Source organism: Vicia villosa, linkage group LG2 (genome assembly GCF_029867415.1).
Source record: "Vicia villosa cultivar HV-30 ecotype Madison, WI linkage group LG2, Vvil1.0, whole genome shotgun sequence".
Lineage (NCBI taxonomy): Eukaryota > Viridiplantae > Streptophyta > Magnoliopsida > Fabales > Fabaceae > Vicia > Vicia villosa.
Genome location: NC_081181.1, coordinates 152,829,255 through 152,846,450, shown reverse-complemented (window position 1 = coordinate 152,846,450; position 17,196 = coordinate 152,829,255). Strand labels below are relative to the sequence as shown.

Below are 17,196 nucleotides of genomic sequence, written 5' to 3'. Positions count from 1 at the left end.
ATGTGCATTTTAAATTATGAGATTCAAGTTCCTGAGGGTCTTCGTGACACCAAGGTGAAGGATTTGTTGGATGACAAGGGTGATTGGAATTGGTATGATCTTCGGACGTGGATGCCGAATTCTTTTCTTAATTAACAGGCTCCAAGTTGTTATCCCTCCTAATGTGACCGGCGATGAGGATAAGTTTATTATTGAAGGAACTGGCATAAGGGTTTACTTAGTAAAGGAAATGTACAAAGATTTATCTTATTGCAATGAATCATCGATAGATCACAATAGGATGAAGATTTGGACGATCAATGTTTCGGAACAAGTTCAAAGTTTTTTATGGTTACTGAAACATGACAGGATTTTAACTAACCTCGGTAAGAGTAGGATGGGTTAGGATCCACAGATTGCAGATTGTATGTCAATGTGGTTGAGGCTACGTTGCATGCGATTCGTGATTGCAACAACGCCATACGGTTATGGTCCAATATAGTTCAAAGGGATTTGGTGGTTTCGTTCTACCAGGTGGACTTGGAAGAGTAGATTTTTGTAAACATCAATAAGAAGGCTAGTGCTAATTTCGACTGGAAGTGCATATGGGCCTTGGGGTGCTATTTCTTGTTGACTTTGGCGGATTAAAGAAGAACATGTTGTTGATTTCCATAGACCTTTTGATCCAGGAGCTTATATTTTTTAAAAGCTTAAGGAATATGGAGATGCTATTAGTATAGATATGATTGTTCTGGGTAGAAATAAGGAGGTTATGTTAATTGCTTGGTCACCCCCAAAGAGAGATTGGATCAAGTTAAATGTTGATGGAGCAAGCAAAGATAACAAAATGGCTAGTTGTGTGGGAGTGATTAGAGATGACAAGAGTAGATGGATGGGCGATTTTGCAAGGTTCCTTGGTGATTGTAACACTTTCATGGCGGGGCTTTGGGGTTCGTTTGAATGTATCAAGCTTGCTCTATTGTTAAGGTGTAAAAAGGTTTAGATTAATATGGACTCTATTATGGCGGATCATGCTATTGACAGGGGTAGAGCTAATATGCGGGAAAACTTGTCTACCATTAGGAAAATTCAGAGATTGTTGGGGAAGTTTGAGGACACTTATGTGTGTCACTCCTTTAAGGAGGCAAATAGATGTGCGGATGCCCTAGCCAATATTGGCAGTAATCTTAGGCCAGATTTTGTTTTCTTTGATTCGGCCCTTAATAGTTTGTTGAATCTTTTAGACGAGGATGCTAGAGGTATCACGACCGCTAGATTGGTTTGTGTGTAGTTTGTTTTTGTTTTCTTAGGTTTTGGCCCTCTTTGTAACAAAAAAAAGAGTCGTGACAACTAAAATATAATAAATATAGAATTGATTTTTACTAACCTCAAAAGTTAGGAATTGTTACTTCAAAGAGAATTGCTTTTTGATGAGGATAATTGATTTTGGAGAAAAACTCACACATAAAAAAAAAGAATTTTCACATTGAAGTGGAATATAAGTGATTTTGGAACTTGTAAAAGTCAATATAAACCTACACTAAATCGATGCAACAACATTATTCAGGGTCATCTTTAAGGGAATGCAAGGTGGGCTACCGCGCAGGGCCTCAAATTTTTCATGATTAAACTAGTTAAATAGGGCTTAATAAAATATTTGTAATGTTAAATTGTAATTAAATATGGCCATTTATTTTGACAAGGTTAAACCATGGGTAACCTACACATAGTCTCCAAAAATTTGAGATGACTCTGATAAAATTCATAGTACTAGAAATAGTACGCCTTTGGTTGAAAGTTTTTTTCATTTGTATTTTGTGCTAAAATTTCTTATTATCTTTATAAAATAATTATCCCTATAATTTCACAAATCTTATTTCATCTTATAAATTAGTTTAATATTGGTTTGATTTCTCATGATTGATCTTCCTAAATTAAGATACATTTCAACAACAAAGATTCAATAAAAAGCAAGAAAACTAAATCAGGGTTAGAATTACCCCCTAAGGGTTTGCTATTTAACAATTTTGAAAAAATATCACTAAATAAATTATCGAGTTGAGTCGCATATTAAGTTGTTTTCTTTAAACATTTTGCAGCACTGTTCAAAAAATATGCAAGGCAAACTATCAACTACGACACTTCCATGATAAAACATCTTAGTTTAATTGTACGATTATTATTTCATTGTAGGTTATCTATCTATAAATACACTTTTTGATGACACAAAGATTAATTAGTTATGGTATAAATATCAGTCGTAGAATCTAATGAATATCAGTCATAGTAATTGGTGAATTCCTGTCGTATTTGGCGCAAAGTAGTCAACCAAAAATAAGAACAAAAAAAAATATAGAGATGAAGCAAAAACAGATAGGAGAAAGATTTCGATTTGATTTAAAAATTTGGACTGCAAAATATAAGGTGAGAACACCTATATTTTTAAGAAATATTCTAAACCTGAATGGAGGAAAAGAAAGGGAAAAAAGTGAAAACGTGGAAACTGGCCAATCTTCCCAAGTAATCATTTGGGAAGCCTTTGTTAACAAGGAAAATGTGGGAATGTGGAAGCCAAGGCGACTCTTGGACAATAATTAAGATTACCATTAAGAGGCAACACATTAATTGAATTAATTAATACTAATTAATTATTTACCATTTTACGTACCATAAAAAATGGATCATCCAATTTCAATTTAAACCAACTGGACGGTGGCGGCGACGCGCATGTGATGGTTTATAGTGGTGCATCCACAATCTTTACAAAATTAAATTCTCATATATATATATATATATATATATATATATATATATATATATATATATATATATATATATATATATATATATATATATATATATATATATATATATATATATATATATATATATATATATATATATATATATATATATACTACTGTGGTATTCTTCCCAAGTGAGACTTTAAGGTTTTGTTTGAGAGTTTTTAGAGGAAGGAATGTGAAGTTGTTGAGAAATGGAAGGATTAAGTGGAGAGGAAATAGAGGGATTTAGATGGGAAGAATTTGGGGGGTTTATTTTTATTCATAACAAAAAATCTCTTTAATTTGAGGAACTTAAAATTTGTATTGAAGAAGGGTTTTGAAGGGCTTACATAAAATTTACAAATATATTTTATGTTGTTATAGTATTTTAAAAACTAAAAATATGGTAATAGTAAGCACTCTTTTATCATTCCAAACAAAAACATTCTTTCAAAAAATGTTTTAAAAAAAAATTTAAATTTTTTTTCTGAAGTCTTCCTTTCCCTCTAAAATCCTAAACAAAGCCTAATTGGTTGGGAGTTTGAATGGAGGGCTTTCAAAGAATTTTTTTTTATAAAAATATAAAAAAAAATGTTTCAATTTTTTTAAAGAATTATTTTATATAGAATGGTTAAAGAGTTTTTATCATTAACATATTTTTAATTTTCAGAATACAATAACAACATGAGTTATATTTGAATAATTTATCTAAGCTCTCAAAAATCCTGCAAATCTCCCCTTCAATATAATTTTTTATCTCCTCCAAATTACATGGATGTTGGGTTATAAATAAAAATAAATCCTCCAAAAAAAATTCTCCCCTAAATCTCTCTATTCTTTTCACTCAATCTTTTCATTTTTTTCAAAGTCATCTCCTCCCTTCCCTTCTAAACTCTCAAACAAAGCCTATTTTTTTTTCAAACTCACCTCTTCACACTCTAACTCATACTTATTCTTATTTCTTACCAACTTTAAGCAAGCAATTTCCTTTGATTCCCAACTAATTCTTTGATTTTATAAGGTTGAAAATAAAGAGTGAGTACCAAGCTTATATAATATTTTGTAGAAAAATTATTGGCAGCTTCATCCTACTCACAGATGATTTGTTCAAGGTGAAATAGTTCTTAGAATTGATATCGCCGAAGAATATGTTAAGTTTATTGTATGTTACTCTAATGAATGAATTATTATTATAACGATTAAATTTTTAGAATAAAAAAATAAAACAAAAGAATTTAAGTTGTAGTTTTATATTTGCAAAACACCTTGCCTGGGACGATACCTTGGAACCTCCCTAGGAGACGATGTAATGTCGCCCGAAGGGAGGCATCGCCTTGCCCTTAAGCTTTCCTCGCACATAGAGAAGAAAAATGTGGGGCAAGATGTTTCTTGTATAAAGAGACAGCCAAAGTCGCTACTGACTCACCTCTGCCTTGTGAATATGGATTCAACCATCCATCATTTGACTAGGTGGGCGGTGACCTTTCTCGATAAAACCCTAGGGGCTGAAAACTCCTTCAATACATTATCCCTCAAGTGGATAAGGACATAATCTAAGTCTAAACAATCTACACTACTCAAATAGCATCCCACTCATAATTACCCTAACATATTCAACCTATCTAACTGCCTGCCTACAACCCAGCAGCACCGGCCACCTACAGGGTCTCTCACCTCACGTAAGCAGGTCCCTCAAACAAACTCCAAAACCACCGTATAGGGCTACTCGCCGTCGTGAGATAGCCCTCACCATCTAAACGTGTAATATACTTACTAGCTAGGGCCTCTAAGTATCCTTGCCCTTATAAGGGAACACACACACCTGTATTTTTTGAACAGTATATAAGTTAAAGAAAAAGAGAAATGACATTAACCTATTATTGCGTTAGGTTGGATTAGGGATGTAAACGGATATCCATGGGGCGAATAATATGATATTTGTGTCTACCCCATCAAAGTAATATGATATTTGTATCCATCTTATATTTGTACGGGTATCCTCTAAGCGGATAATCCACGGGTTTTAAGGTACCCGCGAATATTTACAAATATTCATAGATAATTTTTTTTCTACAATTGTTTTTTGAAAAAATATATATTTTCAGCTTCTTTTAAAGACACAAACTGTTTTTATCGCATAGCATCCATACAATTTGCTCTCAATTTAACAACAAAATTTCATCATACTAATTTCTTTGTTTTTCACCAAAACATAATAACATCAAAACATAATATCCATACATTTCATTTTTAACTAAAACAAATGAAGGGCATTGTGATCGTGAGTTAAGGTTGAAGATTTGACGATGGAGTAGGAAGGGAGACACTTGTTGGACATAAGAAGGATTGTATTAGTTGGTTGGACAATGAAATGGTTGAAGTGAAATCTAGAGTATAAAACAAACTTAAATATGAAACGACCAAATAGAATTTATATGGAATGTGAAAGGTTTTCTTCAAAGAAATTTCAACAAAAAATATATATGAGAAGACTAATTTTTTTTAGAAGATGATAAAACAAAATATAATAAACTAATGATACGGATATCCACGAACACGAATATCATTAAATCTACATATGTATTTATTAGAAAACAAATAATTAAATATTAATTTATTTTATCCATAAATATTTATTAAATTATCTATTTTGTATTTGTGACAGATTTTATCTACATATATATTTATGCGAGTACAAGAATTTTTTTTGTTATCCGTGAGTTAAATGTTGTATTTAAGGAATGAAATTAACCTAACCATCTTAAATTAAATAATTTTTATATATTTTATTAAACTCATATTATTTATCATTTAAACTAACAATGCAGTATTTATTTTTTATTGAAGATTATATGTAATGTATTGTTAGTGTAAACTTTTTTACACATTCATTTCATTACATTTTACAATCATTAAAAATTATTATTTAATAGATTATTAAAAGAAAAGTCAAATATTAATGAGAATTTAACTATTATGATTAACTGACAATGATTAACTGACAGTGTATATTTTTTTTATATTGTGGATGTATTTCAATTAAATTTATTTATTTTATAATAGTACTGAATATATCTATTCGAAATGAAACTTTGAGAGTAAAAAATAAAAAATGTTATTTTTTTTTTAAGAATATAGGTGGACATTTTTTTTAAAATTATGTAGAGATATTTCGAAAATTGCAAGTTGGCAAGATTTTTTTGATAAAGACTGAACATGAAAGTTGATAAATTGTAGAATTGAAAAACAAAAAACTTTTGTATATAACGTCACTAGTGACGAATTTCAAAACTATTTATCCACGCGCGTCACTCAATTCACCGACACGTTTGAAACACAATTTCTGCTATGTGTGGCTGAGATCTGTCTAATTAGTTATCCACGATTTAATTTCAACGGGTGTGTACTTTCATCCCTTGTTCTGCGCGTGGGATTTACGAACCGATAATAGCACCGAAATGGAAATAGTTCTCCACGTTTTCGAATAGAAGCAAGTCATTAGTCATTAACCTTGTCAACAAAAATAAAGTCATTTTGTCATTAATCTTCTTTTTTGTTTACCAAATTTCAATCAAGTTGGATACATGCCCCCTTCATCTTAATTATAAAACCCTACTATTGAATTATTTGTCTACACTATGAATTTTTAATTATGTTCTTTTTTTTTTTTCATATATCTTACTAAAATTATAATTTTATTTTGAAATATGAAAAAAATTAATATTTAATATATTTATATACATATGATAGTTTAGTAATATTCATATTCAAATTATGCATATTAAATGATACTAATTTTTATAGGGGTAAATATGTGTCAAATAGTTTTGTTCGAACTGTGCACAATTTTTTTAATAATAATTAACTAAATTCTTTTACATAAAAAGAAAATAATTTACTTTTTTAGTGGTAATTTGTCATGTTTCTTAACTGTAATTTTTTAAAAATATTTTTACTTTTACTTTTTAAGCTTTCATTTCCTTATCAACTCTTAAATATTTTCTCTGATCTTTATTTTAATAAAAATTTTATTTTTTTAATTCATTAAAAAAATAATGTATTTTACCTATGTTATTCAATTAATTTTAAAAATAATTATTTAGAAAGAGTATTATTTATCGTGTAGTTAAATAAATTTAAATATAATCAATATATTTTTATATTAATGAAAAATAGTAATTATTTAAAAAATGTTATTATTATTAAGACATTTAGAATAATAAAAGAGAATATAAACAAAAATAATTCATACTTTTTGAAATAAAATATAAACAAATTTAACAATTTTTCTCTTATTGATAAATTTAAAATGATATTCATTTAATTTAATTTTTATAATTTTAACCTCGCAATTATTAGCCACGTAAATAATATTTTAGATAATTAATTAAACTTTTTAATTAAAATTACATAAATTATTTAAATTAAATATGATCAATTATTTTTCTTAATATAAATAATATACATGGTGAGCATTTGTTTAAACTTTAAAGTAATAGGTTCATTTAAGAAGTACTTAGGTTGAGTTGGTCTTTGCTAATTCAATTCTTCTATAGACCCCTTCAATCCAACTTGCAACACATTATTTAATACAATCTTCTTACAACTTCATGACTCATAATAAAATCTTTAAACCTTTTTATATTTACTTTGACCATTGAAATTTTTGACTTTATTTCTATGGTCCACCCCATCCTCCACCATGTTTTGCCTAAAAACTCCTTTGACTCTCAAAATCTTCAACCTATATAAACTCTCACCACTTCACCATCTTCTCAAACAATCCACTTCTTTGCCACCATTCACACTAGTTATAAACAATATCCATAAAGTTTTTTCTTCTTCAAAGATGAATTGGAGCACTTCAACAAGTGATGGTAATAGCAACAAGAAGTTTAAGGGAGTTAGACAAAGAAAATGGGGGAAATTTGTGTCGGAGATTCGTGTTCCGGGGACTCAAGAACGATTATGGTTGGGAACTTATGCTACACCGGAAGCTGCTGCGGTTGCACATGATGTAGCTGTTTATTGTTTAAAGAGACCTTCTACTTTGGAGAAACTCAATTTTCCTGATATTTTGTCTTCCTATTGTATCCAAGAGAGAGATGGTTTGATGTCTCCGAGGACTGTTCAAAGGGTTGCTTCTGATGTTGCTATGGATGTTGATGCTAGAAACATTGCAAGCCAAACAACAACAATAACAAGAGCAACAACAACTTCGGATCAATCTCATCACGTGCATAATGTTGTTGCTGAGGATGATGTGTGTTGGTGGGAAGGTTTGGGTGGTGATGATCAAGGAATGATACAGGTTTCTAGCCAACAAGAAGGATTGAGCATTTCCATTGATGATTATCTATAACTTTTGATGTATTTGATTAGTGTTTCTGTAAGAAAAAGAAGGGGGGAAAACATGTTCAAACAGATAAATTGACCAATTCTAGAATACTTGAATACCATTTTTGTGTTCATTGTTGAGTATACAAGCCACTAAACTGAATTGAGAGTGTTAAAGAAAAAGGAAATATATATACATGGTAGTTGACAATAGCAATTTGCCATTTTCAGAAACCTATCATTGTCATTTTCATTTTTAACTCATCATTTTGTCATAAAAGATACTAACATTCTTTTATGGCCGTACACCAATGATAGTACTTGAAAATGAAATCACTTTCACTTCTGCATCTAATGCAGAAATTTGTACCCTTCATTTGTACACCAATAATAACAGATTTTAAAGTGTTTGGATCTTTTAAAGTAGAATTCATTTTGGCGAAGTTAGAATTTGTAATTTTTTAGTTTAAACACGATTTTCACACTTAAATTTATAGTTTAACTCATATTTACTTGAATCATTTTATCTTCAACTCATTTTTAAACAAAATCAATTTTATTAAATCAATTCATTCGCACGCTTAGATTGATTTGCATATGTTATGAGAATAATATCAATTTTGAAACCTGCCCATCCCAAGTACAAGTCTTCAAAATAGAACAACAGTTTGTTTATTGTTTTAATGTGTTCCACACGTTGAACTTTATAGAAAAAACAAAAAAGAAAGAGGTTCAAGTCATTTCCAATTGAAGAAGTTTTCTTTATTCAAATAAACAAATCTTACATACATATGAAAAGTACTAACATAAATCACAACATGACATTGAGAATATTATTACATTCAGTTTTATTTTCTTTGAAAAAGCATTACAATTTGCTATTGTTCTTTTTCTTAGACAAGCTTCCCATAGCCTTTGCTTTCTCCTTCAAAATAAATTTCTGTGTCTTGCCAGTTGATGTCTTTGGCAGATCAGAAAATACGACAGTTCGAGGAGCCATAAAATGAGGCAAACGCTCCCGACAAAATTGTATTATCTCTTCTTCTGTTGCACTGTATCCATCCTTCAGCGTCACAAACGCACACGGTGTCTCTCCCCAATATTCATCAGGTCTCCCCACAACAGCAGCTTCAACAACTGCTGGATGCCCATAAATCACACCTTCCAGCTCAATTGTGCTGATGTTTTCTCCACCAGAGATGATAATATCCTTCGACCGATCCTTAAGCTCTATGTAACCGTCGGAATGCTTTACTCCCAAGTCACCGGACCTAAACCACCCACCTTTAAACGCCTCTTGTGTTGCTTTCAAATCCTTTAAATATCCATTCATCACAGTGTTTCCCCTAAACATCACCTCACCGATGGTTTTTGCATCCGCCGGTACACTCTTCATTGTGACAGGATCTTTTATGTCAAGTCCTTCCAGTCCAACATGCTGTACTCCTTGACGCGCTTTCATTTTGGCCTGCGCGTCTCGAGACAGGCTACCCCATTCTTCTTTCCAGGTGCAAATTGACGCAGGACCATAAGTTTCTGTCAAACCATATGAATGAATCAAATCAAATCCTAGCTCTTCCATCTTAAAAAACACCGCCGGTGGTGGTGGAGCACCGCCTGTCATCACTGCCACCTTCCCTGGAAGTGGTTTTCTTATTTCAGCTGGTGAATTTATTATCATGTTCAGAACTGTTGGCGCACCCGCCATATGGGTTACTTTGTGCTTAAAAACATTGTCAAATATCCCTTTCCCAGTTACATTTCTTTGGCAGACATTGGTGCCACCTTGAGCAGCAATACTCCAAGGTAGACACCATCCATTGCAATGAAACATGGGAACACACCATAAATACACCGGCATAGACGTCATATCGTTGAGTAGAATCGTAGATAAAGCATTAAGATAGGCACCTCGATGGCTATACACTACACCTTTAGGACTTGATGTGGTTCCAGAAGTGTAATTCAACGAAATCGGATCACATTCATCCTTTGGTCTTTTCACTTCAAATTCAAGTTTCCCTTCAGCTATAAGATTCTCATAGATCAATATTCCCGGAGAGACTGAACTGTTGTGATGAGGTGATGGATGAGTTTCACACTCCAAAATTAAGACCAAAATCGGAAGCTTGGAGGTTGATTTTGACAGAATTTCAAGTGCTCCCTTAGCAATACCAAGTAATTCATGATCAACAAAAAGGACTTTGGCATCAGAATGCTTTAAAAGTACCGAAACCATCGACGAATCGTGACGAGTATTCAGTGTACATAGAATAGCCCCTGACATTGGAACACCAAAATGCAATTCATACATGGCTGGAATATTAGGGGCCAACACAGCAACCTAAACAAACACAAACAAGTACAAAATTTCACAACAAGCACAAATCATCAATCAACAAGAAATTTCAGACTAAATCATAATCACAACATAGTAGTTTTTTTTTTTCCAAATCCAATATCCAGATCATAGAATCGTTAAAAAAGGAACGAACCACGTCACGGGGAGAAACGCCGAGTTGAGAAATGGAAGAAGCGAGTTTGATGCATCGTTGATGAGTCTGAGACCATGTGTAGGTGACATCGCCGTAGGCGATTGAGAGGTTGTTACGGTAAACAACGGCTGAGCGTTCCAAGAAGCTGATTGGAGTGAGAGGAACGTAGTTTGCGGTGCATTGGATTGTACCGTCCATCGCCATCTTCCAACTGTGTGATGTTTTATGTCAGAGCAATGATATGGATGAAGATAAAGCCATAGATAGATACCTTATAAAGCACAGGATCACGTTCATCGTGTAAGGTCGTTTTTGTCTGTGTATTGTGGTCCTTGGTAGTTGCTGAGCATTATACGATGTATACCAAATATTTTGGTAATTTAATGTTTAGATTTTATCTATGACTGTAATCTTTTTTCTTTTTTCTTTTTTTTACCCTTTTTAGCCTTAAAATATTGTGTAATTTGTATAATAATTTTCATTAAAATTATTGTTTCTATCTTCCACATAATTCCCTATTACTACTATTAATTTTCATTATTGTATTTTTAAAATTAATTTTAAATAAAAAAATATTGTTTATATTTTCACATATGCACAATCAAAAAGCAAATAAGTGTACGTTTGAACGCTAATTATAATAAAATATTTAAATTTTCTTACCGACACACTATAGTATGATGAATATTCAACACATTATACATTTTGTCCGGATTACTTTTAATATTTTTACTTTTTGTTTTTATATAATACATTTAAAATTTATTTTTATATTTATATTTAAATAATATTTTATGAAAATAAAAAACACTAAAAAAAATAGAGAAAATGGGATATGCACTGACAGTGTAAAATATTTTTACACTGTCAACCAATCACAACCATGTATCCAATTAAAACACAATTTTAATTTTAAAAAACTAATATGACATGGCAAATGTAAAGATTTTGATTTGTTGTATGTGTAAAGTTAGTTTACACTGTCAGTACACTACCTTTAAACTCAAAAAAATAAGATTAATTTTTCAATTTTTCTAACTTTTTTTTCATTTGAAACTTTACCAATAGAATATTACTGAGTACCTGGACTTCCCAATTAAATACGTAAAATTACAAATTAAGATCCTATTTCTGCTCTGTCACCGAGACTTTCTGCCTCCAATCGAGACTAACCAGACTCTAATATTAAAATTGATCGCACCCTTGAAGCTTCAGGTGGAGTACAAGATTACATTCTTGAATGTGATAGAGAGCACCGTTCAACCAAGCCACAACAGAAAGACATGGATATGAAGACTTGGCAGTTTATGCCTTTTTTACTAGTTTTGGAGATGAACTCTATAGCTAGTCAAGAGGAAGTAACTGGATGGAAGCAATAGTGGATGAGATGAAGTCCTTGAATAAAAACTCGACATGGAAGCTTGTTCAACTTTGTAAGGGAAAAAGGTCATTAGTTATAAGTGGGTGTTTAAGAGAAAACCAGAAGTAATATAAAAATAAGGGAAAAGTTCAAAGCTCGTAATGTAACAAAGGGGTACTTAAAACCAAAAGGGGTTGACTATGATGAGATTTTCTTTCTTTCTGTTAAATATACTTATATCATGGCAGTGTTAGCCTTGGTAGTCAGCAGGGACATGCACTTAGAGCATATGGATGTGAAAATAACATTTTTCACGGTAATCTAGATGAGCAAATTTACATGTAGTAATATATAGGGGTCAGTGACACTGGACATGACAAACTAATTTATAAATTAAAGTGGTCTTTGTATGGTTTAAAGTATTCTCCAAGGCAATGGTACATGTGTTTTAATTCATACATGCTTCGGATTGACTACATAAAATATGAGTATGATTGTTGTGTGTATGTTAGGAGCCTTGATGATGGCTGTTTCATTTTCCTATTATTCCATGTTAATTGCTACAACGTAAATGAAGTGAAAATCATGTTGGAAATAGAGTTTGACATGAAAGAATTAGATGATGCTAAGAAGATTCTTAGTATGGAAACTCACTGGGGTATGAGTGCTAGAAAATTAAGGCTCTCTCAAAAAAGTTTATGTTGAAAAGGTACTAAACAAGTTTGACATGCGTAATTCAAAGATTGTGAGTACCTCATTGGTGAATCACTTAAAGCTCTCTTTGGATCAGTATCTAAAGACATATGCATAAGTTGAGTATATGTCAAAGGTTCCTTATATTAGTGTTATTCGTTGTTTAGTGTATGCTACGGTTTGCACTAGACCAAATTTGACATAAGTTGTAAGTCAATTTTATAGTTTTCTGTCCAAACAAGGAAAACGTCATTAGAAAGTAGTCAAGTAGATTTTCGGATACTTGACGAGTACAATGGGTTATGGTGTCAGATTTAGCAGTGATCAATGTGATCCTTCACTTGTAGGATATGTTGATTCAAACTATTGTGATGATATGGATGATAGGAGGTTTACAACAAGGCATGTCTTAATTTTAGCATAAGGATCTATTTGTTAGAAATCATCAGTTCAATCCATAGTGGTCATGTCGACAACTAAAGAAGACTACGTGGTGGCATGTTAAGCTGCCAAAGAGGTCTTTATAGGATTGGTGGGAGAATTGGGTTTTGAGCAAGATAGAGTTTGGTTTCCTTGTGATAGTCAGAGTGTCATTTATTTAGCAAACAATTAGGTGTACTAGAGAGTTACTTGTATCTAGATAGATATTGCTTTAAAAGATTCATACTTCAGATAATGTAGTTGATATATTGACCAAGCTAGTCATCAATGACAAGTTTAGGCATCATTTAGACTTGTTACATGTTTCTCAGTGTTAAACACAAGGGGTTGTCGAAACCCTAAAATTGAAATATTTGGTTGGTTCGTTGGAAGCGCATGAGATTAGGATTGTCGAAAGGAAATGAGTTCAAGATTCAATACAAGCTTTTCAGGCTCAGTCATGGAAAAAGAATGGTGGTTCCAACAAATTCAAAGGCAAAGTCGACAAGCTCGGGGCAAGAAGCCTTGGCCGAACCCTCACAAGCAGCAGGTCGAAGATAGAACTTATGAATCCTCGAAAAGATGAGGAGGAAACTATCAAAAGGACAAAGTGTAACACCCTTCTAAACCCCCGCGAAAAATATAATATAATCAGAGTAATAACACATCAAGGATGCTACAATTATCAAATAAATAAAAACATCAAGTCGATTGTCATGCTTTATTAGAAATTAACCAATATCAAACATGTGTTTAGCACAGCGGAACTTAATTCAGCAGTATTGGGAAACATCTCCACACAAATACTCAATACATAAATCCATAGCCAAAATGGCAACAATGTATAACAAGTAACGCTAAGACTAATCGATCCCAGTGTTACAATCAGAGCATGACTCGACACAAACTACGGGCTAGCCTACAAGCTATCTTCACCCAATCAAGACGCCGCTACATCCTTAATCTGAAATCATCAAAGTAAGGGTGAGTTTCATTCGAATTAATAACCATTATGCAGTCATAAGCAATAAAATCTCATAGCAATTATCATCCACTCAAACATACATATAATCGGAGTCATCACAACAAGCAAACATCAATTCAACAATATTGGCCATCAGCCCACAACTCATCAATTTCATCAATGATCAAGTTATATTAACAACAACTCCTTAATACATCAATCACATAAACACACCAAGGCATAACACTGGATTTCATCCAATCATGTTATAACCAATGCATATGATTCAACTGACACTATGCATGTGGTACCAATACATGGGATACACCCATCCAACTGATCTTTTTCATCACCGAGATACAGTTTTAACCAGCACAAATTCCACACAATGGGAATTATGCCCACCATTTTGATCCATTTCATCACCGGGATCCATCACCAAAAATGTATGCCAATGAATGCAACATATAACATGCTTACAACATCACCAATCCGATGTATCACATCGTCTCATTATCATCACCAATTCATCACCGATAAGCATGCATAAGTTTAGCATTCATACAAATATATCACACGCATACATTCACCACAATCCACATGTTAATATTAACAGCATATTAGCATTCATAAATCATCAATCATCACCACGATTATACATCGTTACATTTATCATCATTGCACACAATGTAATAAATTATCAAACAACCCAACAGCATAATCACAAAACATGTATCATCTACGACATGTTATAAACCAACAATCACCCAATGAATATCATAATCCTATCGCCAACACAAATACATGCGTCAATAGTCATATATATAACACATATACATATACTATATTTCGAATCATCAACAATTAAATCGAGTTTTTAAAAATAAAGTCGGCCACTGCCCTTTTTATCACTTTATCAAATAAAGCATCTAATTAGCTTCGCAACGCCCAAAACGGCACATAAATCGGATACTCGGTTCAAAAGTTATGGGTTTTTTAAAAATAAAACATTTTTAGAAAAATGCTGCAGAACCCGGGTTGTCCCTACATGGGAACCGGTTCCTGGCAGCTTCCCAAACCTCGTTTCTGATTTTTACTATGGGGAACCGGGTTGTCCCTACATGGGAACCGGTTCCCAGCTACCCAGAATCCACACGCTCTGTTTTTTATAAGGGGGAACTGGTTCGTCCCACATGGGAACCGGTTCCTACTTACCTGCACAGCAAAATTCATCATTTTGACAACCTTTACCCTATCCCATTTCCCCAATTTCAGGTACATACGAACATACACACAATTATCATTGATTTTCACACAATTACACATTTCAAACAAGTTATTGACATGTATTAACATCATATATCACAAGTATCAACAGAATCATGTCAATTCATACTAGATTATCAAAACCTAACAAAATTCCCAACCCGACACGTACGATTGAATTACACGATAATCCTAATCAATCTTACCGCCTACAATCGCATAAGGATCACTAACCCGAAGAATCCCCCCTTACCTCAGAGTCGAATCTTCGAAGGTCTTCTTCTCCTTTGGCCCTTCTCTCTTTCACGTGTTCATCAGTTCTCAGAGTCTGTCCCTTTTTGCTTCTACCTCCTCTTTTCCCAATGTTCTTTATTTTCATCCTCTCACTATTTTATAAAAATAGGATAATTAGTTAGTAAGGCCTCTCCATTGGCACCTCCCTTTTTACTAACTACGTCATGGCCCAATAACAATAATTCCATAATTCTTCCAAAATCCAAATTTTAATTATTAAATAATTAAATAATTTCTGAATAATTAATTTAACTTGATTAAATTAATTCATGAAATTACGGGGTGTTACACAAAGAAGATAAGAAGGGTTTGTAGTGCTATCACTATGAAAAGTGGGGTCACTTTTCTAAACATTGTTGGTACAGGACGATGGATCGACAAAAGGCAATGACGAAGGAGAGACTCTTGCACGCCAAGATTCAGATGATTCTGAAGGTATGATGATTATGGTTACAGTTGCACATAACCATATCCAAGATCTGGTTCCTCGATTCAGGCTGCTCGAATCACATGACTGATTAAAAGGTGTGGTTGGCATATTTCGATGAGTCGAAGAGAAGCAAGGTAAAACTTGCTGATAATAGTTCGTTGCAAGTGGAAGGTATTGGCAACATAGTTTTTCAAATGAGTAATGGAGGGAAAGCTATGATCAAAGATGTTCTCTATGTACGTGGAATGAAGTGCAACCTTCTAAGTGTTAGACAACTAGTCGAGAAAGGTTTCTCAGTTGTCATGAAATATGGAGTTTTAAAATTGTTCGACACCCATAACAATTTGGTCCTGAAATCTTCTATGTCGAAGAACAAGACGTTTAAGACCATGATCAGTTCGACTGAAATACAATGTCTAAAAACTATTGTCGACCACAAGTATAGTTGGTTGTGGCATTTGAGCTTCAAATATTTAAACTTTCGATCACTCAATCAAATGATTACTCAAGATAGGGTTACTAGTATTCCAAGTCTTGAGATGCCTGACAAATTTTGTGAAGGTTGCTTAGTCGGAAAGCAATCCAGAAATTCTTTTGCTTCAACTATGCCAATGAGATCATCCTGCATACTCGAAGTGGTACACTCAGATGTATGTTGTCCATTTGAAGAACATACCCTTTGTGGAAATAGATATTTTGTTTCATTTGTCGATGAGTTTAGTCGAAAGTTGTGGATCTATGTGATCAAGAGAAAGGCCGAAGTATTTGAAATCTTTAAGAGATTCAAGACACTTGTCAAAAACCAGAGTGAAAAGAAGAATTCAGTTCTGCATGGAAGGAGTAAGCATATCGAAGCTAGATTTCACTTCCTGAGGGTAAAGTTAAATCGAGGTGAACTTGAAGTTAGGCATTGCTCAAGTGAAGCACAGTTGGCTGGCATTTTCATCAAAGGATTGAAGATCGATAAATTGCTAAATTTGAAAAAGAAATTAGGAATAGTTCAGTTTCACTATTTTTATAGTTGTTCAATAACTTGGATTATAGGGGGTATGTTGAGATATTATTGGGATTGATATTATTAATATAATATCAAATATAATCTAATCTAATAATGTCAAATATAATCCAAGTTGTGTAAGTCCAAGCCCAATTAGGGTTGTATATAAATAGTC

The 17,196-nt window shown here is 32.8% G+C and overlaps 3 protein-coding genes across 3 annotated transcripts; 2 read left to right on the top strand and 1 right to left on the bottom strand.

Annotated features, from left to right (window-relative positions):
* On the top strand, positions 1 to 1,270 carry LOC131650365 (uncharacterized). Its single transcript, XM_058920079.1, has 4 exons — positions 1 to 92; positions 139 to 231; positions 739 to 888; positions 1,024 to 1,270. Exons 1-4 carry the CDS (start codon positions 1 to 3, stop codon positions 1,268 to 1,270), a joined length of 582 nt encoding a protein of 193 aa, XP_058776062.1.
* Positions 1,271 to 7,445: 6,175 nt separating this feature from the next.
* On the top strand, positions 7,446 to 8,490 carry LOC131647099 (ethylene-responsive transcription factor ERF019-like). Its single transcript, XM_058917013.1, has one exon. It carries the CDS (start codon positions 7,468 to 7,470, stop codon positions 8,125 to 8,127), a length of 660 nt encoding a protein of 219 aa, XP_058772996.1. The 5' UTR covers positions 7,446 to 7,467; the 3' UTR covers positions 8,128 to 8,490.
* Positions 8,491 to 8,842: 352 nt separating this feature from the next.
* On the bottom strand, positions 8,843 to 10,938 carry LOC131652513 (butanoate--CoA ligase AAE1). Its single transcript, XM_058922375.1, has 2 exons — positions 10,598 to 10,938; positions 8,843 to 10,446 (listed from the first exon to the last, which is right to left on the bottom strand). The coding sequence occupies exons 1-2, from the start codon at positions 10,799 to 10,801 to the stop codon at positions 8,971 to 8,973; spliced, it is 1,680 nt and encodes a 559-aa protein (XP_058778358.1). The 5' UTR covers positions 10,802 to 10,938; the 3' UTR covers positions 8,843 to 8,970.
* Between the last annotated feature and the right edge of the window lie 6,258 nt (positions 10,939 to 17,196).